A 25,000-nucleotide genomic window follows, 5' to 3' on the forward strand; every position below is an offset into this window, starting at 1 on the left:
TTTTTCAAAGAATTAAGCAATGCTTTATAAATATGCTTTATTCATTTTATTTTATTTTATTTTATAGTTTGACATTCAGCTGAAATGTGGTCAGATTTGTAGTTCAATTGAAAGTGAAGTTCAGAGGTCGTCGTCTCCTGTGCCTTAAACTGACCTGACCTCGTCTGCACGGGATGTGAAGGACGAAACCAGTTGTATGCATGCATAGAAGTGCCATAGAAATAACCAGATTAAAAACAGCTACAGTCTCTCTTCCGAACGCTGCATCTCTTACATAACAGACCCAGAAACACAGCTGGGCTGGTTTTTTGTATCTTGGAAAATGAACAGACTTGAGGGGGGAGAAAAAAGCCTTTGACGAATGATGACGGAAGTAAACGATGATTTATATTTGTATTTTCCCCTTTGTTTTTTTCATCACACAAATGATTGTAATGCATAATGTAGTTAGTTCACCCCAAAATGAAAAAAGCTGTCGTTAATTACTCTCCGTCACGTCCGAAAAAACCCCTTCATCACGGGAGGAGAGGAATTCAAGACAGGATTCTCCTTTTGGGGGAGAGCTGACCCTTAAATCTGTCAAATAAAAAGGGATCACGCCAACCTGACGTTTGTGTGCTGAAGGTCACTTTTATTTGTGTTTGTAGTGAAATCCAATACTGTACGATCAGAGGAAAACGACAATATCACAAAATAGATCACAGTAGCTCGTTCTACATCCAGCAGCAGACGAAGGCAAAACTTCAGAAAGGTCATTAAATGCACTGACGCTCGTCTCTCTCTCTCACACACACACACACACACACACACACACTCACGGTTTCTACAATATCAACTTCTGTTCTATATAAAATAAGTTTTCTTTAAGAAGCAAAGGTGTTTCAGTGTGAGTGTATCCAGAAGAAGTCACTTTCATCATTTCTTCTTCTGTGGTTTTGCTGTTTAAAGTATTGAGAACGTTATTGCCATTTTTTTTGTTCATCATTTTTTCCTTTTTCCTGACATTAGCGTGTAAACGCACATTGAGATCCTTCGATCATAAGAAGCTCTACTTTCTTTCACGTCCTAAAGATCGAGATGATATTCTATATCGTGTTATATCACTATGTTTTCGCTATAAATAGCACAAAATGTCACTGACCAACATCAGCGGTGTTGGGAAAGACTCGTTTTTAACACTCCTGTTGTGTTGTGGGGACTTTCAACAAACGCTGCTTCAATTATTTCTTCTTCAAATGTGAAAAATTTGCAAAAATCACCAAAGAGACTAAAACATGACACGCGTGAAAACTTACGAACTCTAGAGTTTAGTCAAAAATGAAGATTTGCCTTCTGGGCTGTTCACAGAAAACCATTCATCTAGTAGAGTTTGTGCTTCCTGTGTTTTTTGACAAACGGTAGTTATTACACCTTTATGCTTGAAATTATTCACGTCTGAATATATTTTTGGGTCACACCGATCGCTGACGGAGCAGAAATTGATGTGAACTATTAAATTGGTCAGATTTGTTTATTAATTTTTAGCGTTTTGCATTGAGAAGATTTTTGGCGAACTGCGCGGAAACCGACGGGAAAGAGATATTTGAGCGTTTTCTTGTTATCGAAACACACCGTCGCCAGGTGTGAGCATCAAGCACCGTCATCCAGTGTTTAAACGACCGTGTGTGTGTGTGTGTTCATGAGAGCACAGTGAGTGTGACCGTTCCTTTGGTTTTCTTCAGGATACACACGGCCTCCTCGTGAGTGACTCCCTCCAGACTCTGGCCGTTAACGGCGATGATTTGATCTCCGCGCTTCAGACGCCCGTCCTCCGCCGCGGCCCCCTGGACACACACACAGACGCATTACTATCTGCCGCGTGTGTGTGAGTGAGTGTGTGTGAGTGAGTGTGTGTGTGTGTGTGTGTGTGTGTGTGTGTGTGTGTGTGTGTGTGTGTGTGTGTGCGCGAGTGAGTGAGTGTGTGTGCGCGAGTGAGTGAGTGAGTGTGTGTGTGTGTGTGAGTGAGTGAGTGAGTGAGTGTGTGTGTGTGTGTGTGTGTGCGAGTGAGTGAGTGTGTGTGTGTGTGTGTGTGAGTGTGAGTGAGTGTGTGTGTGTGTGTGTGTGTGTGTGTGTGTGTGTGTGTGTGTGTGTGTGCATGCGAGTGAGTGAGTGTGTGTGTGTGTGTGTGCATGAGTGAGTGAGTGTGTGTGTGTGCGCGAGTGAGTGAGTGTGTGTGTGTGTGTGTGTGTGTGTGTGTGTGCATGAGTGAGTGAGTGAGTGAGTGAGTGAGTGAGTGTGTGTATCATGGCATACACTCTCTGGCGGTACCTTGCTGAAGACGGTTTTGACGTAGATGGGCAGGTCTCCGTGAGGGCTCCCGAAGCCCCCCACGATGCTGAAGCCCAGTCCGTCGGGTCCTCGCTCCAGACTGATGCTCTTACACTGAGGAGGGCTGCACACACACACACACACACACACACGATGGCATTAATAGCGTCGATCTAGATTCGCAAAATGCAAAATTAGGAAAATGACCTGGTTGTATATTACCTGATAATTACATTTTTGCCACTATCGATCGTTCAATGCACATGCAATGATTTTTTTTCCTATGTTTGTGCCGAAACGACGCTAACGGCAGAGTAAGCTTTCATCGACTCATGGCAACAGTTCATTCATTCACCTTTTCCCCCAATGCATTTTCTATGCATTTTCAGTTTTTCTGTTTCCGAAAAGCGGCAACAAATTGTTTGTCGTCATGAGATTGCGCTACAAATAATCTGATATTTTGACTGAACGTTTTTAAAAAGCATTGTCAGACGTCAGCGTAATCTGTGCCGTGCGTTTACGGTTCGTTCTGATTTCATTCACAATACAAACCATGAATAATTCCCTGAAACTCGACCAAGAATCTTTCATTTTCTCCCCAGATGTTACAATAACCGTATTTAGCATCCGTAATGTTGCTCCGGACGGAAGCAGGATCTTTAGGAGTTATTCGTGGTGCGTTGGATGCTAATGCTTTTTCACTTTTTAATGGACTTTTCATGATGGATGAATGGAAATATTACCGGGTTTTTGAAAACCTCACGCATAGAGTTTGTATGAAGGTCACTCCCGTAATTTGTGCAGAGTCGGAAAAAGTTATAAAAAGATCATAGCCGAAAAAATATGCAAACATACAAATACTGTCTGTGTCCAGAATCTATTTGTATGAAAGCTCGTGTCAGGAATAAACGATGATGAGGCAAACACTGCAGATAATAAAACGAGAGAAAAATATCATTCATAACGACACTGTTGTCTTTAAGAGTCGCTATATTTCTACATTCGATCCTGTTATTTTTCTGGTCATCTCTGGGAAGCCGCTTTTTTCACACGACCTGTATTTTATGAAGGCGACCGAATACAGAAAGGAACCACGCGTTATTCCTTCGACTCAATAAAATCAGTTTCTGTTCACGTCTGGCACGTTATTTTCAGTTTTTTTCGTTGAACGAACCCCAGGTCATCGTGGAAAATGCTGCTGGCCGTGAGTCCTGCGGTCTGCTCCGCTGACGGCCCGGTGACCGATGTGTCGCCTGCGATGACCTGCGCGTGCACGCACACACACACACACACACACACACACACACACACACACACACACACACACATGAAGTGTACTCAAACGTTACCGCTATTATAAGAACAATTACACTTATTTGGATGTAACTAAAGCACATGTAAAGCACTTGGTTAACATTTTAACTGTAGCGTTATACAATTATACATTTAAAGCTCATATTTTCGAAACGCTTTATAGCCTATAAATCATCGCTAATGTGCGATTACAAATATATTGAAATGCAAGACAAAAGTTTAAACAAAAACAACACTGAAATACGGTTTAAGCACGGACAAGCATATGCTTTAAAGACAGAAAAGGTCTTAAAAACACCAATGAAAATCGATCTAATTGCATTTAATATGAATGTAAGCTATAATGCGTTTCATTTAATTGCTATAAACATGCAGCTAAGAGTCAGAAAACATGACTAAAGATCTGATTTGACACTGTGGTACCTGCAGCTGAATGATGCCCGTCGTGTTCTTCAGCAGTGAAACGGCTTTATTGTGGGTCATGCCTTCTGTTGAGTTTCCACAGATGGACACGATCCTGTCTCCAATCTAACACACACACACACACACACACACACACACACATGAGAGGATGTGACTGACAGATGAACCGGTTCAGGTGTTAGACACGCACTCACCCAGAGCTTCTGTGTCTGAGCCGCCAGGCCGCTGGGGTTCATCATGGCGATGAATATGGGCACGTCACCCAGAGGACTGCCGACCCCTCCTGCTATACTGATGCCCAGAGAGTCAGACGGGCCCTGACACACACACACACACACACGCCCGTCACCCACTGAGAAAACAACAAGCGAGCAGGAAGCAAAAGTGCGTCTCAAGTGTAGCTGACCTTTGTGAACTCCACCGTCCGGATGTCTTTCTCCAGCACTGCGAGGCAAGAAACGAGAGGTTGAAGAACGGATTTAATGTGGAGATGTTTTACCGGGTGGGCTGCGGTGTGTTCTTACGTTCGTGTGTTTTCTCGGCGTCTCCGAGGGAAGCTGCGGAGCTGGAGTGAGGAGTGACTTTCCCGCTGCCCGTCTCGCTGATCTGGAAACACACAGAGACTCTTCAAACCACATCTCGGGCTTGCGGTGGTTAACATTTATTACTGAAATGTATTATTATTCAAATATAGCTGGGAAAAAATGACTAACTCACGTTTAACTCACTACAGTACTATATTTTAGCATGCTATAATTGTAATTTAGTGTTTTACGCAAACACTTACATTTTTATATTGCAGTTTTATATATTCTTTTTTGCGTTTTTATGCAATGCGGTGACCGTAAAAAGCGTACCGTGGATGTACATGATCATAAATCAATTCTAAATGTCAGTATAATAAACCAAAATAACTCTGGCGTAGTCACAGAGGTCAGTGATCAAGCACAAACTGTGTTTTTCTTGGGAGGTGATCTTCGGGGGTCTGACCTGACTGCTCTGGGACAGACGGCGCTCGGAGTGGAACGGCCCAGCCTTGAAACGACCCACCTCCAGACTGATTGGACCCGCACAGCTCTGAGCGAAAACACACGCACACACACACACACACACACACACACATATATATTAAACAATTAGTTCCATTCCTGGATTCTGATTGGACAGCAGCTGTGTTTTATTCTATGGCTGCCTCACCCAATGCAACGCCCTTAGCAACCACCCGTAGCAACATAAACAATCGATGACACAGCATTGAAACCGTTCCGTTAGATGTCGGCTAATTATTATTATTATTAGTAGTATTTTTCATCTTTAATTTTGCGTTATGTGCGTTAACCGAGCGGCTCTGTCGTTCACCTTGAGCAGCGCAGCCACGTACTCCTGAGTGGCCGAGCGAACGTCCTCGCCGTTAACCGAGAGGATCTGATCTCCCTGCATCAGCCGGCCGTCGCTCTCCACCGCTCCACCCTTCACGATGTCCGACACAAACACGCCGGTGTCACTCCTGAGACAAAGACACACGGAGCGCTTCACTGGACTGAATGCAGTATACTTCAAAAAGTATTAAAAAAATGACGTTTATGAATCCATTCGGCCGATCTCAGGGTTAGTAATTTTAGCATAGCTTAGCATAGATCATTGAATCCGATTGGACCGGTAGCATCACACTCAAAAATGACCAGAGTTTCAATATTTTTCCTATTTAAAACTTGTCTCTTCTGGAGTCGTATAGTGTACTAAGACCGGCGGAAAATGAAATGGACGACGGCGAACTTCTTTGAATCAGAGTATAGTTCCTAAAACCACAACTTTCATTTTCCGCCAGTCTTAATAACTGTGTGGGAGACGGAGAACGAGCCTATTGTCAAAAAAAAGTGGAGTGTTCCTTTAAGCGCGTCCAGAAACGGCCAGGAAAGTCTCCCGAGTAGCCTTGCATTTTATATTACAATGATTATATTTCTATTACCATATTTAATACGTTTGATATGTATATGCTAAACCCTAATCCTAACCATATACAGTAATATTGTTACTCAGTACTCAAATATATATAATTACACAGTCACAAGGGCGCCTTAAAATAAAGCGTAACCAAAAATGCTATTTTCCACAGTGCATTTGGCAACGCATATTGAAATGTACTTAAGTCATAAAATCCGAAAAGTTCAGCTAATTGCGTTTAAAACATTTGCAACCAATTGCAATTAGCATTCAAGTATATTCTTCTACAGTATTATTTTGGAAGCGAGTATTTTTCTACAAGTGGACCCCATTAAGGATGTTATAACCCAAGTCATTTCATCGAGATGTTTTCACTGCTGTTTTAACTTCATGCTCGTTACACGCTTTATAATTTAGCGACAGCCAGTGCCTCAGAGACAATTCGCGCAAAAAGGTGTCCGTTTGGCATCCATCTGTGTGATGATTTATTTTCATTTCCAATCAGCAACATCCTAAACGTATTTAAATGCATTTCTAGATAAAAGATGCTAAAATAACCGCACACAGATTTAATACGGAATGCTCAACATCCCCAGGTAACCGTTTACCTCAATCCACACTGACTAGTAGCTTCAACCAGTACCTTCTGCCGATGATGCTGAGCCCGAGGCCGTGGCCTGGTTTCTTCTGAAGCTCGACGCTCAGCGAGTCCCACAGCTCCTCCTCTTTATACTGGCCCTCGTCTCTGAAGACGGCCAGACGCACGCGCTGAGGAGTCTGCCGCAGGACATTGATGGCCTCGTCGTGAGTCGCCACGCGCAGATCTATACCGTTCACCTGAGAGACAACGCGAGACCATGAAGCTGCCGTCGAATCAAGAGCCGGTCAGAAGAGTCGTGACGTTACCTCCAGGATCTGATCTCCTGCCCACAGACGGCCGTCTTTAGACGCTGCTCCCTCCTCGTACACCTCGTGAATTATTATAGTGCCCTGAACACACGCAGAAGTCTGCTTGATTGCATTGAATTCAACTTTTTTCGTACCAAAAATAATTATTAAGTATAGATTATGTTCCAAGAAGACATTTTGTAAACATATCAAAACATATCATTTGGACGACTTTAGACTTTTAGTTTTCCATCCTCAGTTGTACCTTAATGGCATCTTAATTTTGAAAAACGAACCCTTTATTAATGCTTTTGTGCTTCTGGGTCACATATATTATTAAAATAAAAAGGCCACCTCACAGAGACACTTTCATGACTGTTTCTTAACACTTTTAAAAAGTGACTTCTGTAATAATGTGAAATTGTCACCAAGCCAGCAGAGGGAGCTCTTACCTCTGGGTGATCTGCGATCACTCCCTCTGCTGCTACTTCCTGTCTGAGGACTATAAAGACTGTTGTAGGAGTTTTCTTGTGTTTTCTGAGTTCTTGTTTCCCTGGTTTTGACCCTGCCTGTCTTTGGATACCGTGTTTGTTTGCTGCCTGACCTGACCTTCGCCTGTTTCTGGATTTTGTTATTGCCTCGCCTCTTATACATCTGTTTGTCCTGTTTGACGCCTGTCTGTTTCAAACAATTATTTTTTAATAATATCTTACTCTTATTTTGATGTACTGATATGTACTATTCTAGTATTATTTATATACCATTACAGTCTTTATTAAGAATTTGAGCTTTTATTTTTAGATTTTCATTTATTGTTTGGCCATTTTATAATGTACTTTTGTCATTTTTTTATTACTTCTTGTTTCTTTATATTTCTGTTTAGTTTCCATTGAAAAAAAATATATAAAAAAATATATATATATATATATATATATATATATATATATATATATATATATATATATATATATATATATATATTAATATACTGAATTAAAATTCTTTTACATTTATTGAATTTACATTTTCTTATGAATTTTCTTTTTTAATGCTTTTGCCATTTGTATTAGCTTTTTATTTCTTTTTTTGGTTTTATTCATATTTTAAATTAGCATTTATTTTTATAGTATTTTACTTTTATATTCATTTGAAGTTTAACACATCCGACACGACTTAAAATATGACTTGAATTAGCCACAACCGAAAGCAACAGCAGAGATGTACATTTGTACACGTGTACATTTTTAAATGTTAAAAAGGTTTGTTATTTTTGAGTTGGATTCCTGGTTTGGGTTTCTTTACCAGCAGCGTGTCACAGCCGCCCACGATGCTCAGCCCCAGTCCCGTTCTGCCCTTGCAGATCTCTATAGTGGTCTCACAGCCGGGGATGATGGGACACGTCGCCGGATCAGACGCCAGTGTCGCCGGGGTTGAACATCTGCTCGAATCTGCAGCACAGCAATCACGAGATCAGCTTCTGATTTATTCAATAACAAACTTCCGCTCTGTTCTCCTTTAACCCCCCCCAGACCCCGCCCCTCTCACTCCTGATTGGCTCCATCTCCGACGATGTCAGGGAAACCAGCGGCAGGCCGCCTCCATCGTCCGAGCACATCTGATTGGACGAGGAGGGTTGGGAGGCGGAGTCAGCGCAGGCGGTGAGTTTCACTGATTGCTGGGATTTCTGGAGGAATAATAAACACTATTTGCGTTACATTTTAAGGATTTTTTTCATGTTTCTGTCTCTTCTGCTCACCAAGGCTTCATTTATTAGTTACAACTAAATTAAATATTATAAAATTGTAAAAACTGAACAATATAATTGCAATTATTATTTATTTAAAATATTAATTCAGCACCATTAGTCTTTGATGTCACGTGATACTTTAGAAATCACTCTAATATGCAGATTTTGTGCTAAAGAAATATTTATGATTATTAACAGCGTTAAAAACAGCCGCCCAATATTTTTGTGCATTTTATATTTTAGCACTGATGAACAGAAAGTTAAAAAAAACACTGTTTATTTGAAACAAATCTTGTGTGACATTATAAATGTACCTCAGTTTAATGCACCCTCGCTGGATGAAAATATTTCTATATTTTATCATTTCTTTGCACACTGAAACACACACAATAAGCGTGACTTCTTTTTATGAATTATTTACATTCACAAAATCGCCTTTCCAGTTCTTCTTTGACTTTGAGATTATACAAAATTATCTGAGCTCAAGAGTTATTATTCACTCAAAACCAAAATCATGATTTTTTTTACTCTGAATAACACAAACCTAAAAAATAATGGTATTAAAACTGTAAATAAGAATGAATAATTACTCTATTAACATAAAAAGACACGCATAAATATATATAGTGAAATGTTTGCTTCCCTAAAACACAAGCACAATTAATCGATGCGATGCACATCTCACAGGCTGAGCATCAGAAACATCGAGGCAGGGCAGTGATTCGTACCCTTCCGGCTGCTCCGCTCTCGTCCACGCTCTCGACGAGGCATCCGCTCCGGCCGTCATCCTCCTTCAGCACCAAACCCGGCCCTCCGTCCTCCTTCAGACAGAAAAAACAGTGAACGTCGCCGGCGCAGACAGAGAAAGCACACAAGCAGGGAGTCAGAGGAGCGCCGCACCACAGGAAGAGTCGCTCGCTGGATCACGTCTACTGCTGAGCCCGACGTCTCCGTCTGTGGAGGCAGAAGAAACGATTTTTTTGTAAGAAGCATTCGAAGCGCAGCCGTCTGATAACAGAGCAGCTTTCAAAAGCAGAAAATGCATTTGGAAACGAGACAGGACGCTTTGGCATGGAGGAAGGGACGAGCTAATAAATAATCATTTATAAAATCTGCACTGGATATGAAAGATATACTTAAGCGTGAACCTAACAGTGCTTTTTCAGACACGTAATTGAACTGCCAAAATAAAGAAATTATTGTTTATAATCACACGCGATTAGTTGAATCTGTGCTTTTTCGACCCGCTTAAGCGAGACGTTAATGCAATGTCTTTAAATTGTCTTCGAAATATGGTTAAAATACCGCCAAAGTGATTTTAGCGAATTTAAAATGCATTAATTACTATGGTTAAAATTGCACTTAAGTGTATTAGTCAACATATCAAAATAAAAGGTCACTTAAGTGTCTTAAGTGACCTTTTATTTCATTAATATTAAAGTAACATTTTTTAAAATATGCTTTTCAGACGTGAAGTACACTACAAGTGCGTTACAATTAAGAGCACTTCTTTGACTACATCGCACTTAAGCGTTCACCTGCGTGTGTGTGTCCGGTGAGTCCGTCTCCTTCATCGGCCCGACTGCCATCTGACTCAGAGCCTCAGTGTTCCTGAAAACACACACGTCACGCGTCAGCCTGCAGTCTCCCCAGATCAACACCTACGGGCCGCGACCTTCCACCTACCGGATGAAGATGATCTTGACCCTCGAAGGAGCGCTTTTAATGATGGAGGAGGCGTTCTGATGACTGCGGCCGTACAGAACCTGTCCGTTTATCTGCCGAGACATCCAGAAGAGTCAATCTGTGCTGAACTGTGCGTGCACTTAAAAGAAAACCTCGCAGATAATAATACAGTGTTAATTAAACGGAAGGCCGTTTAAGTGCCTTAAAGAAAGACACCTCAGGTAAAAAAACAAGCACACTTCCATAATGTAATTAAAGTGCTCTATTTCCACGCACTAATTTTGTACTAAATATGCTAAAAATGAATCTTTAGTGCTTCTTAAGATAAACTCAAGATCATCTAAGTGTACTCTTTTGAGACCATAAATATATACTACAGTAAAATACACTTTTAACACGCTATCTTTGTGTATTTAGTTATCACTTGTAGCACACTTGAGTGTACTATTGTATGAAAGATGGTTTCAAGTCGTAACTAAATAAATTTTTAAAAACAGATACGTTAAAACAGGTACGTTAAAAGTGCATAAAAATGCATTAGTTCATATTCATGGCGTCTCATTTTTAGTATATTAAGTACAAAATGCATTTTAATTACATTATGGAAGCGTACTTGTTTTCCACCCGTTTCTTAACACGCTTAAGCAGACTTTTAAAGAGTGTGCTTTGTTACAATGCCCAATACAAATTTCACTCTCAACTTTTATTTTTAGAAATCGTTGATCTGATAATCTTTTGCTGCGTACAAACGATTTTAATTAGTATTTTATTAGTGCTGGGCGACGATTAATCACATCCAAAATAACAATAGATGTTAAGACTGTCAAACTGTGAATATTTATTATGCATATATCAATACGCACAAATGCATGTGCATATATATTTAAGAAAGGTACGTTATAAAAATATAGTTAATGTGGCTTAAGGTGCCTTTAATATTATTTTCATCTGAACCACTAGATGGTACAAAAGCACAGCGTATCACTTTTCAAGACTTGATCTAATATTTTAAGATTTAAAAATCAAATGAGAACCTCTAAAATGAATGCATGTCTTTTTAAACAAAGGTCTTCTTTATGATTTTTGTTTAAAATAATTAAAGGAGCAGCTTTTATATAATGAAAGAATATATTATTTGTGGTAAAAAGCGGCCTGCTGTTGAGTAATTAATATAATTAACAGATGGCTGATTTTTATACTTGCTGACATGACATGGATGTGTTTAATTCGATCATATAATCAAATATAATTAGTTGTTACTACTGTAAATATATATACTGGACATTTTTTCTTAAGGGCCAATAAATACATATTAAAATGACACGCATATATTATATACACAAAAACAGTCGGCATGTGATGTTTTGGGATGCAGTATATTTTAGATTGAAATATACATGACAGTATATTTTATTTGAGCATAAATGCTTGTCTTTAACCCTATTTCAAAAACAACAAAAGTAATTATAATGCTATATTTGAATATGTAATTAAGTGAGTCAAAATCATTTGCATTAAAAACTGCAAATGCCAATAATATGCAAATAAGTAAGAATGTTACATTCAGTTTACACTTTAGTATGTTCTTTTAAAGTACATGATAAGTACTCTTTACTCTTTTTTCTCACCTCTAGTAGTTCATCTCCCACCACGATGTGTCCGTCTCGGCCGGCGGCTCCGCTGGGATCGATGCCCACCACAAACACACTCATGCGTGAACGGTCTCGGTTCCCGGCCAGACTCAAACCCAAACCTGTACGACCCTTCTCCAGATCGATCATGTGCAGCTCACCGGGTAAACGCCCGTACCGCTCCGTTACCTTCTCTTCTCACACACACACACACACCTGCGGTTAGACACTTTTACTTGTTAATTACACTTGCAATCTGTAGGATTACTGCAACTGCAGTCTAATAATTCAGTACAGCAAACTGAAAAAGAAGTGTGCTTAACTGTACTGAATGTGCACCTTAAAATCTTTTAAACCTTTTTTTAAAGCCACTTCAGAGGCTTAAACACACTTAAGTACACTTTTTAAGTAAACTTAAATACTAAGTTTGTTAAAATGTTTGCGCTTTGTAATGATGTCAAGTTAAACATTTTGTTTTAATAGTCTTTTGCAATTTTTTAAGAAGCACACTTAAGTGCTGACCAACAAACTAAAGCGCAAGTAAAGTACTGAATGTCCCCAGTACACTTCAATAATGTAATTAAAATTCTCTAATTTCGTGCACTAATTTGGTACTTAATATACTAAAAATGAATCTTTAGTGCTTCTTAAAATAAACTTATAATCATGTGTACTTAACTGAGCTATTTTGAGACACCATGAAATAAAATGTACTTTTAACATATTATCTTTGTTTTTAAGTGTATTTAGTTATCACTTGTACATAAAACCATTTTTTATAATATAGTATACTCGTAATATAAGTGGTAAATAAATACATTTTTAAAAACAAAGATAGTATGTTAAAAGTGCATTTTAGTTTACATTCATGGTGTCTAAAAATATCAAAGTTGACTTAATGAAATTAATGTATTTTACAAATTGCAAATTAATCAATACAAAAACATTTAAACACACCATGTGTTGCAATAGAAACCACATAGAAGTATATTTAAATGCTAATGTCAGTACATTAATCTGTAGTTCAACAAAAAGAATAGAATTATGAAATTTCATATAAAGATACATATGTCCTACTTAAGTGGATATTAAAACACTTTAAAGTTAAAATAGTTGAGTTTAATATGAATTTACACTAAACACATTTTAATTTGAACATGCAGTTAAGACTTCAAATACTTAAGTGTTAAGCTTACACAGCGTATCTGGCAACACTTTATTTTACAGTGCCCTTTTTAAACACATTATACACAAAGTATGCACTAGATGCAACTAACCCTAAACCTAAAACATCAACAGCGAGTATATGTAATTATTTATTATAACTTAGTACATAAACTGTAACAAAGACACAGTAATAAAGAGTAACCTTACGTCCAAGTATATTAATTCCGTAATAAACACTTTTAATGAACACTTTAGAATAGGTAACGCTACGACTTCTCCCTCACTTTCTTCATTTGCTCCTTTAGTTTAGGTGTTGGGTAAGATCAGGGATGTAGAATAAGGCATAAATGGCTAATATTCTAGTAATGGGCGTGCTAATAAACAACTAATAGGTGCGACCGTAAATTAAAGCGTTACTGTCGTCTTTTAAAGCAGCAGTGTGTCTGAATGTGGTGCAGCCCTCTGCTGGCCGCGGTGTGTTACAGCGAACGTGACACTCACTCCAGCTGTATCCGTACTCATCCTCGTCTTCCTCATCAGGACCGGCGCTGCGCAGCGGGAGTCTGTCGGGAATCTCAGTCAGCGTGTCGGAGTCGGTTTCCCCGACATGCGGAACGACCGGCAGCGACAGGAAGCCTTTCCCCTCCTCTCGATTCAGCTGTTTTAGAAATAAAACGAGTTAAACTAGATAGGATTTCTATCCAATTAGCACGTCATCTGTCAGAAGGGCATCCTTCATTAAACCCGTGAAATACGAAGCGTAATGTAATCAAAATCACATTTAACACATTAATCTGTTCTTCATTTCTCGGCATGAAGAACCCACAAACAAGACATGCTGCTGTTCTGTGAAAACCTGCTAAATTCATGTTTCTTTTTAATGAACATCAGCGTAAAATTGAGATTACGGAACAATATTACTCTGTAACGTATGGTTACTGTACATAAGTAGTTGTTCCAAAACTTTTTTTGCAGAACAAAACAGGAAGGAGATGTTTAGCAGAATGTTCATGCTGCTCTTTACGCCTTGGTCTGTTCTTGACACAACATTGCTTTTGTCATGTATTTTATTCCTTGTTGGAGTTTAACAGCTGCTACGGCATGGAAAAACATTCTACTAAACATCTCCTTCTGTGTTGCACGGAGTAATGAAAATATCATAAATATCACAAATATCATTTCTAATATTACTTGAAACTATATAATAACTATGTAATCTTTATTTATAATTTATTTTATTTTTTTTAATAAAATTTTGTTACCATAGTGCTATGCTATGTGTGTGTGTGTATATATGCTGATGTTCTGGAATTTGATGCATGCATATTGTTGGGAGAGGAAACACAACACACACACACACACACACACACACAGACACAAACCTTAAACGGTGTAGGAGTGAAAGGATTAGTCGGACACAGACGGAGGAAAGGTCTACTGTGAGTGTCAACGGCCTACAGAAAACAGAGAATAACCAGCACCGGTGAGACAAAGAGAAGAGAGAGAGAGAGAGAGACAGAGACAGAGAGAGAGAGAGAGAGACAGAGAGAGAGAGAGAGAGAGAGAGAGAGAGAGAGAGAGAGAGAGAGAGAGAGAGAGAGAGAGAGAGAGAGAGAGAGAGAGAGAGAGAGAGAGAGAGAGAGAGAGAGAGAGAGAGAGAGAGAGAGAGAGAGAGAGAGAGAGAGAGAGAGAGAGAGAGAGAGAGAGAGAGAGAGAGAGAGAGAGAGAGAGAGAGAGAGAGAGAGAGAGAGAGAGAGAGAGAGAGAGAGAGAGAGAGAGAGAGAGAGAGAGAGAGAGAGAGAGAGAGAGAGAGAGAGAGAGAGAGAGAGAGAGAGAGAGAGAGAGAGAGAGAGAGAGAGAGAGAGAGAGAGAGAGAGAGAGAGAGAGAGAGAGAGAGAGAGAGAGAGACAGAGAGAGAGAGAGAGAGAGAGAGAGAGAGAGAGAGAGAGAGAGAGAGAGAGAGAGAGAGAGAGAGAGAGAGAGAGAGAGAGAGAGAGAGAGAGAGAGAGAGAGAGAGAGAGAGAGAGAGAGAGAGAGAGAGAGAGAGAGAGAGAGAGAGAGAGAGAGAGAGAGAGAGAGAGAGAGAGAGAGAGAGAGAGAGAGAGAGAGAGAGAGAGAGAGAGAGAGAGAGAGAGAGAGAGAGAGAGAGAGAGAGAGAGAGAGAGAGAGAGAGAGAGAGAGAGAGAGAGAGAGAGAGAGAGAGAGAGAGAGAGAGAGAGAGAGAGAGAGAGAGAGAGAGAGAGAGAGAGAGAGAGAGAGAGAGAGAGAGAGAGAGAGAGAGAGAGAGAGAGAGAGAGAGAGAGAGAGAGAGAGAGAGAGAGAGAGAGAGAGAGAGAGAGAGAGAGAGAGAGAGAGAGAGAGAGAGAGACAGAGAGAGAGAGACAGACAGAGAGAGAGACAGAGAGAGAGAGAGAGAGAGAGAGAGAGAGAGACAGAGAGAGAGAGAGAGAGAGAGAGAGAGAGAGAGAGAGAGAGAGAGAGAGAGAGAGAGAGAGAGAGAGAGAGAGAGAGAGAGAGAGAGAGAGAGAGAGAGAGAGAGAGAGAGAGAGAGAGAGAGAGAGAGAGAGAGAGAGAGAGAGAGAGAGAGAGAGAGAGAGAGAGAGAGAGAGAGAGAGAGAGAGAGAGAGAGAGAGAGAGAGAGAGAGACAGAGAGAGAGAGAGAGAGAGAGAGAGAGAGAGAGAGAGAGAGAGAGAGAGAGAGAGAGAGAGAGAGAGAGAGAGAGAGAGAGAGAGAGAGAGAGAGAGAGAGAGAGAGAGAGAGAGAGAGGAAAGAGGGATAGCAAGTGCTTATTCAGACTAACTACAGCAGAACACATTTACAGCACAAAATCTGCTCTGGACAACAGGGCAAAAAAGAAAAGAAAAATTATATATATATATATATATATATATATATATATATATATATATATATATATATATATATATATAATAAAAACAAACATTTAATCAAAAACAGTTAGACAGACAATTAAACTAATAATAAGTGAACTGAAATTACTTAAAGTAGGAAATAAAAATAAATGAAAGCTAAATAAAAATATTTAATAACAACAAAAGCTCACAAAAGCGACAGAAGCTCAAAACAAAATGACTAAACATTAAAGTAAAAAAAAGTGATTTCAAAATATGAATAAATACGGTAACACTAAGGTTTCCTCGATACACATCGCATGTGCCTAGTATTAGAAACACTTACATGCAAGTCAGTCCTTAAATGTATAATAACAGTGTATCAAGGACACCTTAAAGTAAAGTTTAACAGTAAATACTATAAAAGTGTACTAATAATACTAAAATAACACATGCAGCATTACAGAAATTCACATTCCGTGCATGGTGTAGATAACACACGCCGCAGAGATTATAATAATAGTAGTTAGCAGACTGTTCTCAGAAGGCATGGCTTGGGATCGTTCACACGGCGCCGGAAGCATAATGCATGCAGAAACCGTACCGGTTGGTTTAAATATGCATCGCTAATCAGACTGGCCGAGTCTGAGTGCCCAGGGTTTCGCTAGCAAACAAAGTTTTGTTTACAGTGATCGAGCACGTCTCTGGACGTCCCAGGTTCACCACCTCCGAGATTCTGAGCACCACCTTTCATTAATCAATTCATTCTGAAGCCTTATTCATTTCTATTAGCTACCGGGTAAAATCGTATAGCATGGTTATCATAGTTGACAAAAAGGCCACTCCCTTAGCCTAGCATCTATAGAAAACTGTTATTAGCCAGTAGCACGCGCAACAAAGGCATTTACGCTCACTCGCTCTAAAATGCATAACTAGAGAAATCCTATTACAGACATTTCCGTGACTTCTCCGAGCCTGAAAAAAAAAAAAAAAAAAAAAATCACAATAGTAAAACTCTTTTTTCCGTGATTACGGAAACTCTTCCTCAAGCATAACTTCATATTCCACTTTCTCGCACAATTACATCTGTGAAATAACCAGGACTTAAACTGACAGACTGTTAGAGAACACTGTGCTTCTGAGAGAGAGTTCAAAGGAAAACGGACATTAGTTCCTCACCCTCCAGCCCAATTCAAATCATCTGACAAAATATCATAGAAATTATAATTTAAGATAATTTCTAAGTATTTTTTTTTGCTAGATTTACAGATCCTAGAGCATTGCAAAAAAATAAAATAAAATAAAAATAATATATATACATATTAATATTATATATCTTTTTCAAATGAAGAGCTAAAAGTGTATAATTTAATTAACGCTAAAGTAAAACAAAATATAAAGATTAAATGGGATAATCTAAACTTGGTAAAGAAAAGTAAAAACCAGAAATTCATTACTAAAAGGAAAGAAAATACACAAATAATTTAGTATTGCAAGTATTTAAATAATTATAAATAATATTTCAAAATACATTAAATTTAAATAAAAATTACAAGCTCATGAAACATACAAAATTAAATAATATTAAACTGAACTCCTAATTAAATTAATAAATGATTGAAGTGATTAAAAAAATATTATCAGTCAGGTGTTTTGATTATACCGCTACCTAAATGAAACAAAAATATTTCAAATGACTTAAACTGAAAAAATAAAACATAAACATAAATCTGTAAAAATGCAAAATGAAAATGAAAAGCGCTCGTTGTGTGATTTGTGTTTTAGAGTAATCACCGACACAAATGTCATTTCCGGTGAACTACTCACTGACTCACCTTCTCAGCGCCGCTCTTCAGACTGAAGGCTGAAATGTCCTCCACTGCATCCAGCGCAGAAGTCTGCCGTTATTAAAAATTCAAGAAGAGTCCTCTTTAAACACAGTCCCACAAAAACCATCTCTGCACGACCTCAGTAACGTCATTAAACTCTAATGTCATGGACAGGCTCTCTGTGGGTCTGAAGATCTGAACTGAAGTCCTGCACGGTAATGAATGTCTCTCTTTATGGCTGCGGATCCCCCCTCGTGTTTTGTGCTTGTTGTTCAGTGCCATTGAAACAAAGCTACTTTTTAAGAGCCATCTGCAGAGAGACATCTGCTGGGCGGGAATGAGGCACGGATCATTACCACACATCTGGACACGGACACTTCATAAAGGTCTGATGAAGAGAAGGACAGACCGCAGGGAGCCGGACTTAACAGGCGCCTCGATACGAGACTTCGGTCCGCAGAGATACTTAACATGTTTCAGACGTGCAATATTGTCGCAATGCATTAAATACTGTATGGAGTGCCTTTACTGTAAGGGAGTACTGTAATAGAGTACTTATTATGTGAATGACATGCTTAAGCGCGAATGCTTTCGGAAGTCTTGTACAATAAAAGAGTTGTATAGTTTAACATTATTTTTACACTTTTTTTGACCCACTTAAGTACATCTTAAGCAGGACATAAGTGCATTCACTTAAGCAGGACTTAAGTACTTCTTAGGTAGGACTTAAGTGCATCACTTAAGTATGACTTAAGTATGTCTTCACATTTAATGTTTGTTGAAACATTTTGTTGAAATATAGTTCAAGTACTGCTGAATGCATTATGATAAACAAAAATATACTTTTTGTTACATTAGGTACTTAAATCTATCTGTACTTACACAAGTTTAAATTACACTGTTGAAAATATATCAACTTTATAATGTATCGGATAAAACACTACAGTTAAAATGATAATTACGTGCTTTAGTATGTTAGTCAAGACACCAAATTAAGTGCACTGTTAAGTGTCAAGTGCTATTTTTTAATTGCTTTTTCCCCACACATCACATATTTTAGTACTCATCCCAATTAGAAACCATTTCAATTAATTCACAGATTTTTTTCTTTTTGTAAAAAAAATATTTTGCTACGGCGCATTTACTGTAAACTTGTTTTACACTTATTTTTTTAAAATGCTTCAGTAATAATCTGCTGATTGTCTTTAAAAGAAACCAATCTCTTAGTTTAAAGCAAGACAAAAGGTTGTACATTACGTTATTACAAAATGCTCTTTTTAAATGCCTACTTAAGCGTGTTGAGAAACAGTAAGTTACTTAAGCGGCTTTTAAGTGATATTATCTGCAAAGCCATGAAAAATATTCTTTTGAGATCTGAAGTACACTACAAGCGCGCATTCAATGCAATTCAGCACGATTCTTTTTCAAAGGGACATTTTTGTTCTACAGAGTATTTTACGGCTAGCGTAGATTTAGACTAAACCCACAAAACTTTCCAAATGGACCACAAACCTTGAGAAAACAAGGAAGAGTTTTCTAGAATGTACCACTTGATAACCATTAAACACGTCTTTCTCTCTCTTTCACACACACACACACACACTCACACACACACTCACACACACACACACACACGTCTCCGTCTAACCTGCAGGGGTTTGTATGCAAAGCAGGGTTCGGGGTAAGGATGGAGGGCTTGCTCTGAGCGCTTCAGCTGTAGCAGGGCTACTGGAGGTTTCTACAAGCACAACAGAGAAGGTTAGCAAGCCAGCATCACCCTGCGCCAGTATATCAGCTTAAACACATTTCATCCTGCGGGACGAGTCATTAAAACATCTAATATGTAAACTAGATGTGCCGTTATTGAAAAAGGAGGCCTGCGGGTAAATCAAACTAAGCGGAGGACGTGTCTCGAGACGTTAACGGAGAAACAGTTGAACTTTGGAGAGCCATAAAAGAAGCGTTACTTATTTAATCTCATTGGTAAATGTGTTTAAGTTGACTTACTGGCAAATCTTAAGGCTAAGCCGTGCTGAATGAGGGATGCTGGGAGCGGAGATAAGAGGGCCGAGCAGAAATTACCTGACACTTTGGCACAGGGACGCATTTTAAAACCGTCCCGTATTTCTCTATGACAGGAGGTGAATCAAAACTATACAGAGAGTCGGTCTGATAGACAGACAGACAGAGAGAGAGATGAGGCGGAGAGCGAGAGACAGATGCAAAGAGCACTAAAGCAGTTATAGTTCGTGTTAGTGCTGGGCGATATATATTAAAGACTTCAAATATATTCAAAGCACTCTGCTGATAATATCAAATTAAGCAACACTGTAGTGATTTTAACATGCTTCATAGCTGGTCATTAGGCTTTTTCAAAGAGCGTTAAGACGTTTTAATGATTAAAACAACTTGTGTTACAGTCGGTAAGCTTCATTTTTATTCATCTAAACTGTTTTCATCAATTGGTTTAAAACCTATCCATGACTGCTTTGAAGTATCGCCCTTAATTTGACATTTTTGATTGCACTTTTTAAAACTGTTTCAAAGTACATTGCTTATTACATTTAAAGTTGATATATTTTACACATATATTTCAATACATAACAAACAAGTTATATATTACTGTTTCAGTAGTAGAAAAAATAGAATTATGAACTTAATGTAATTAAGTCCCATTTAAGTGGATCAGGTTCAGCAAAGTGCATTTTATATCAATGTATAATTCATTTTATTTTATTGCAATTTATTATTCAAAGTATATTTTTCCATAGTAGGTATGCTAGTCTTTTTTATTATTTTATTATATTGTTATATTGGTCAGTTTAAATAAATAAATGTGTATGAATAAATAATTTGTGTTCCTTTTGCAAAAATAAACTAGATTTTTATTGCATTACATGTTTAGAATATACTTTTCATCAGTGACTATTTGATTAAAAATATATTCCTCTGATGGCATAAAACACTGCAAATACAACAAATACTAAGATATACAGCCATCGTCATATTGTGAACAGTAGGGCTGTCCCTAATAGTCGACTAATCGCCAGACAAGGCTTGGTCAACCCAATTTTTATTAGCTGCAGAAAACACTGCATGTAACTCTGCTTTACAGACATTAAAAACGTATCTATAGATGAACATGAAGCATGCATACAGACGCATCATTACCGAAGAGACAACGAGTCGAAAACATTATTAAATTATTAAAACGCTAATGCAATCTCACATCGATAATCATTGCTTCTACCTTGAGCACTAATTAGGCTATAGGCAATTAAAGGCTCATAATAACGATTTGAATGGTTTATTAATAATCGTGCGATTAGTCGACTAATGCTTAAAATGATTGACTAATGGTCGACCAGAAAAATCCTTAGTCTGGGACGGCCCTAGTCAACAGAATATAAATAGATTTTATTGAGCGTATTCAAATTTAAATGAACATTTTGGAGAAAGTAGTATTTTTTATAAAGTGTCATATTGAGTTAAAGCTATATATCGCCCAGCCGGAGTTAGTCTGCAGCAGTTACGTGTGTTAAACAGCATCTATAAATGGACGCCTCAGCAGATGTTTGTCTTGTGTGTCTGATACTGACCCTGTCTCTGTGAACGATGCTCTGCACCAGAAACATCACGGGGTTTGCAGCGTTTCGGATGGCCTCCACCGCCTGCTCATGACTGGCGTCACGCAGATCCACTCCGCCCACCTGTCTCACACACACACACACACACACACACACACACACAGAGAGAAAGAGACCGCTCAAGGTCATTACTGGACTGAATGGCAGGTGTGTAGCCCAAAACCTGCCAAAAATGTGCCACCCAATCAACTAGACAGGCTGTAAACTAGCGGCGCCTTTTAATAATTAAAATCAAACAGACATTTGACAAATGAAAGTAAATTTAAAACAATTAAGTTTTAAACAATTGCAAAGTGAATTGAAAGTGAATTTGTATACAGAGCATGAGTAGAGATAGAATGGATAGGGCAAATATTTTAAGGCATTTCCTGCATTTCTGCTGTAATTATGACAAAGTTTTTACTTAAATCTGTACATTATACTGTTGCAGTTTAGACGTTTAAAATATATTAACTTTAAAATGTAATACTGAATAAAACAAGTTAAAGTTAAAATGACAATTAAGTGCTTTACATGTGCTTTAGTAGCGTATGTTAATAGTGCAGTATACTACAGTATTTTTGTGATTTAAAACATTTCAAATTCAGAACATAATTAGACAAATGGCTTTTATATTGTTGCAATTTTAAAATATGTTGTTACTTTTTTCAATTTTGGTACAGTGCATTTACTTTAATGTAAACTTAAACTTGTATAATTTTTATTCATTTTTTAAGCTCATTTACATTTAAGGAAACAGGCATGGAAATCAGTGCTTTTCAGTTTCCACTCAAAATAGCAATATTCAAAATGATATAATAAAAGATATGTAGGGTATTTTGAGTTAAAACTTCACAGACACATTCTGGGGACACCAGAGACTTGTAAAAAGGGGCATAATATGTCTTCATTAATGAAAACAATGTGACCTCAATTTATAACCTTTATCATTTTAATCTAGACTTGTATTCTCTTAATGTATTAATAATAATTTATAAACGTAATTAATTTTACATCGTTGTGCTGTAATAAATAGCTAAGTGGGTGTGTGTACCTCTAAAATCCTGTCTCCTGTCTTCAGTGTGCCGTTGCGTCCCGCTGGACTGTCCTCAAGGATGTGTTTGATAAAGATGCCCCGCATCACTTCCCCGTTGCTAAGGCGGCTGCCCATGCCCCGCCCACCAACGATGCTGATGCCCAGAGACTTCCCGGCTTCCCTGTGCAACTCCACTCTGAGCAAACACACACAGAACATTAGATTAACATTCAGTAATGTCAATTTAATCAATGCATTTTCACGACTTTCTCACGGTTGTCTTCATTGATGAGTGTCTCATCATCAAGATTCCACCCTCTGAACACACAGTATCAAATGTGCCTTAAATATGTATTTTCCAAGATTTGTTAAAAACTGAAATGACAAATTACAGGAGGTACGGATTCAGTGCCATGTGGCAGTGCCACATCATAAGCCAAGAGCTTTAGCCACTGAATCAGCAATGTAAAGTGTACATTCAGAAACATTCAGGCATGGTTTGAAAAAACTATATTTGATCCAATACTGAGCCAATATTTGGTGGGAAAAATATGAATGAACAAACGTCACATGTGATGGCGAATTTCAGACATAGACAATGATCCAAATGATGGACGTGCAATATGGTGGAATTTGGAAAGATGTAGGGTAAAGAATATATAATGCAGAGTTAAAATTTTTTGCCAATTCTATTTATGTATTTATTGAATCTTGTTTTGATAAATACATGGCACTATCCATAGCATGTTTTACAACATGTGCATCATATTGTTTGAATATATTTTGGACAGAAAAAAAACCATAACAGCAATACAAATGCACTTTAAGTTGCAAGAAAATGCAAAATGTATGTGATCCTTCATAAGACATATAGTATGGAGAATGGATGGATAGATATTATATATTATTAACATAATAATCAATATGTTTCAATATGCTGTTTACAGCACACAGTGCTATAAATATATAAACTGTTTATAGCACACAGCATATTTTATAAAAAATCGGAAAACTGTAAAAAGGTCATATGGTTGTATGAAAAGCCCAAATTTAAACTTACGGTGGCGCTAGAGTGTTTAAGAGAAAGAGCCCAAAATTGGTCAGATTGATGTTTAGACCTTCCCTAATGAATGCACCAAATTTTGTTCCAATGGTTTTAAGGGCTGCCATAGAGTCCAAGAGGAAGTATACTAAGAATACGAACACAAACTGGTTTCTAATACATATGCATTCCTAACAGATGTGTCCTTGTTTTTCAGTCACACTTGTCTGTTCCCACCTCCGTGGTAGATTCCAGTTGCTGGAAGCTGCTGTCTGTCGTTCACTCTCCTGTCCTTCTCCATCCTCTCTCTCTGGAAGATCTGAGACCGTCTGACTAAACACATAAACACAAAGCTCCCATTTTTTGCCTCTACAAGTCAGAGAGAGCTAACAGCATGAAGTGTGAGAGTAGTACATACTGTTGAGTGCCATCAGAGAGATCGCCAACCTGGAGCTGCTGGCTCGCCCTGTATTCCTCCAAATATTCTGCAGGAACATACGTGATTCTGCACACACGCAGTCACATGATTCATGAGCTCACGATGACATTTGACTCATCAGACCTGTCATCAACACGGCGGGAATCAAACGCCAAAGGACTATTCCAAATTAAGCCCAATCAACAGCATTTGTGACTTTATTGCTATAGAAAATAGCTTCCAGAAACGCAAAACACTTTATTTCACAGTTCACAGTGCTTATTTGCATGCATATTAGTAGAATATTAGCCATTTATTGGAACTAATTAAAACTTAATTACTAACTATTAATAAGCAGCAAATTAAGAATTTATTGAGGGAAACGTGATAGTTAACAAGTGTTACCTATTCTGAAGTGTTACCCAAATGCAACAAATGCAGTCAATTGTGTTTAACTGGCATTGTTTTAATATAGCCTGCCTATCTCTGCCCGAGGCGAAATAATTAATCATGTGATTGTCAACAGCAGCCGGTGTTTTACAGGTTAGTGAATGAATGTCCCACAACTAGACGTTTTTCTTTTTCTTTTGCATTGCATCAAAAAAAATCCAAACCCACAAAACGGATAATTTAGGTTGAATTTTCATGTTTCCGGATCAGGAGTCAAAACAGAAATTGTTTGTTTGCCTCATCAGTTGATTGTAAGTGAAGATGACAGATCTAATGGAGGAAAATCAAACCTCGTTTTGAACGATTCATGCATGCAGGTGGAGATATCAAGACATTAGGAGTCAAGGCACATCGATGCGAATCAAATATTCATTATCCACACGTTCAGGGAAAGCGCTTCATTAATGAACAAGAATCGATGGCTGGAAATCAAATCATTGACATGAGAGAGAGAGATGTTAGTCAAAAGATGAACAACACAATACACAAGATGTTAGGAGGAAATGACGGCCCGGAATGTTAACGATGAACGACAGCCTCTCGAGGACGTGAATGCATGTTACCAAGGAAACAACAACCTGCTCAAACACTGCTTGATCAGGAAACACAGCATCCTTGAGTCTGACTGGAATGTGAGTG

General features: G+C 38.3%; 1 protein-coding gene across 8 annotated transcripts in view; it reads right to left on the reverse strand.

Moving 5' to 3' along the window:
* Positions 1-25,000, reverse strand: part of LOC122348703 (multiple PDZ domain protein) — a 65,027-nt gene that overhangs the window by 641 nt on the left and 39,386 nt on the right. For 2 of the 8 annotated variants that reach the window (XM_043244477.1, XM_043244475.1), the window contains 27 exons: positions 23,912-23,998; positions 23,731-23,826; positions 22,470-22,647; positions 21,389-21,499; positions 19,438-19,527; positions 17,796-17,858; positions 16,915-16,935; positions 14,490-14,561; positions 13,609-13,765; positions 11,938-12,134; positions 10,310-10,401; positions 10,162-10,234; positions 9,524-9,577; positions 9,352-9,444; positions 8,422-8,560; positions 8,179-8,324; positions 6,895-6,978; positions 6,632-6,825; positions 5,404-5,551; positions 5,035-5,121; positions 4,569-4,650; positions 4,451-4,488; positions 4,239-4,361; positions 4,045-4,149; positions 3,482-3,570; positions 2,308-2,431; positions 1-1,823 (listed from right to left, as the gene is read on the reverse strand). The exon at positions 1-1,823 is cut by the window's left edge and continues 641 nt beyond it. In XM_043244477.1, the coding sequence (XP_043100412.1) occupies positions 1,677-1,823; positions 2,308-2,431; positions 3,482-3,570; positions 4,045-4,149; positions 4,239-4,361; positions 4,451-4,488; positions 4,569-4,650; positions 5,035-5,121; positions 5,404-5,551; positions 6,632-6,825; positions 6,895-6,978; positions 8,179-8,324; positions 8,422-8,560; positions 9,352-9,444; positions 9,524-9,577; positions 10,162-10,234; positions 10,310-10,401; positions 11,938-12,134; positions 13,609-13,765; positions 14,490-14,561; positions 16,915-16,935; positions 17,796-17,858; positions 19,438-19,527; positions 21,389-21,499; positions 22,470-22,647; positions 23,731-23,826; positions 23,912-23,998 (2,890 nt within the window). In that variant the 3' untranslated portion in view covers positions 1-1,676. The remainder of the gene's footprint in view (positions 1,824-2,307; positions 2,432-3,481; positions 3,571-4,044; positions 4,150-4,238; positions 4,362-4,450; positions 4,489-4,568; positions 4,651-5,034; positions 5,122-5,403; positions 5,552-6,631; positions 6,826-6,894; positions 6,979-8,178; positions 8,325-8,421; positions 8,561-9,351; positions 9,445-9,523; positions 9,578-10,161; positions 10,235-10,309; positions 10,402-11,937; positions 12,135-13,608; positions 13,766-14,489; positions 14,562-16,914; positions 16,936-17,795; positions 17,859-19,437; positions 19,528-21,388; positions 21,500-22,469; positions 22,648-23,730; positions 23,827-23,911; positions 23,999-25,000) is intronic. The other 6 variants (XM_043244478.1, XM_043244476.1, XM_043244480.1 and 3 more) reach the window with 6 other exon arrangements.

This window comes from Puntigrus tetrazona, chromosome 7, assembly GCF_018831695.1.
Source record: "Puntigrus tetrazona isolate hp1 chromosome 7, ASM1883169v1, whole genome shotgun sequence".
In the NCBI taxonomy this organism is placed as follows: Eukaryota; Metazoa; Chordata; class Actinopteri; order Cypriniformes; family Cyprinidae; genus Puntigrus; species Puntigrus tetrazona.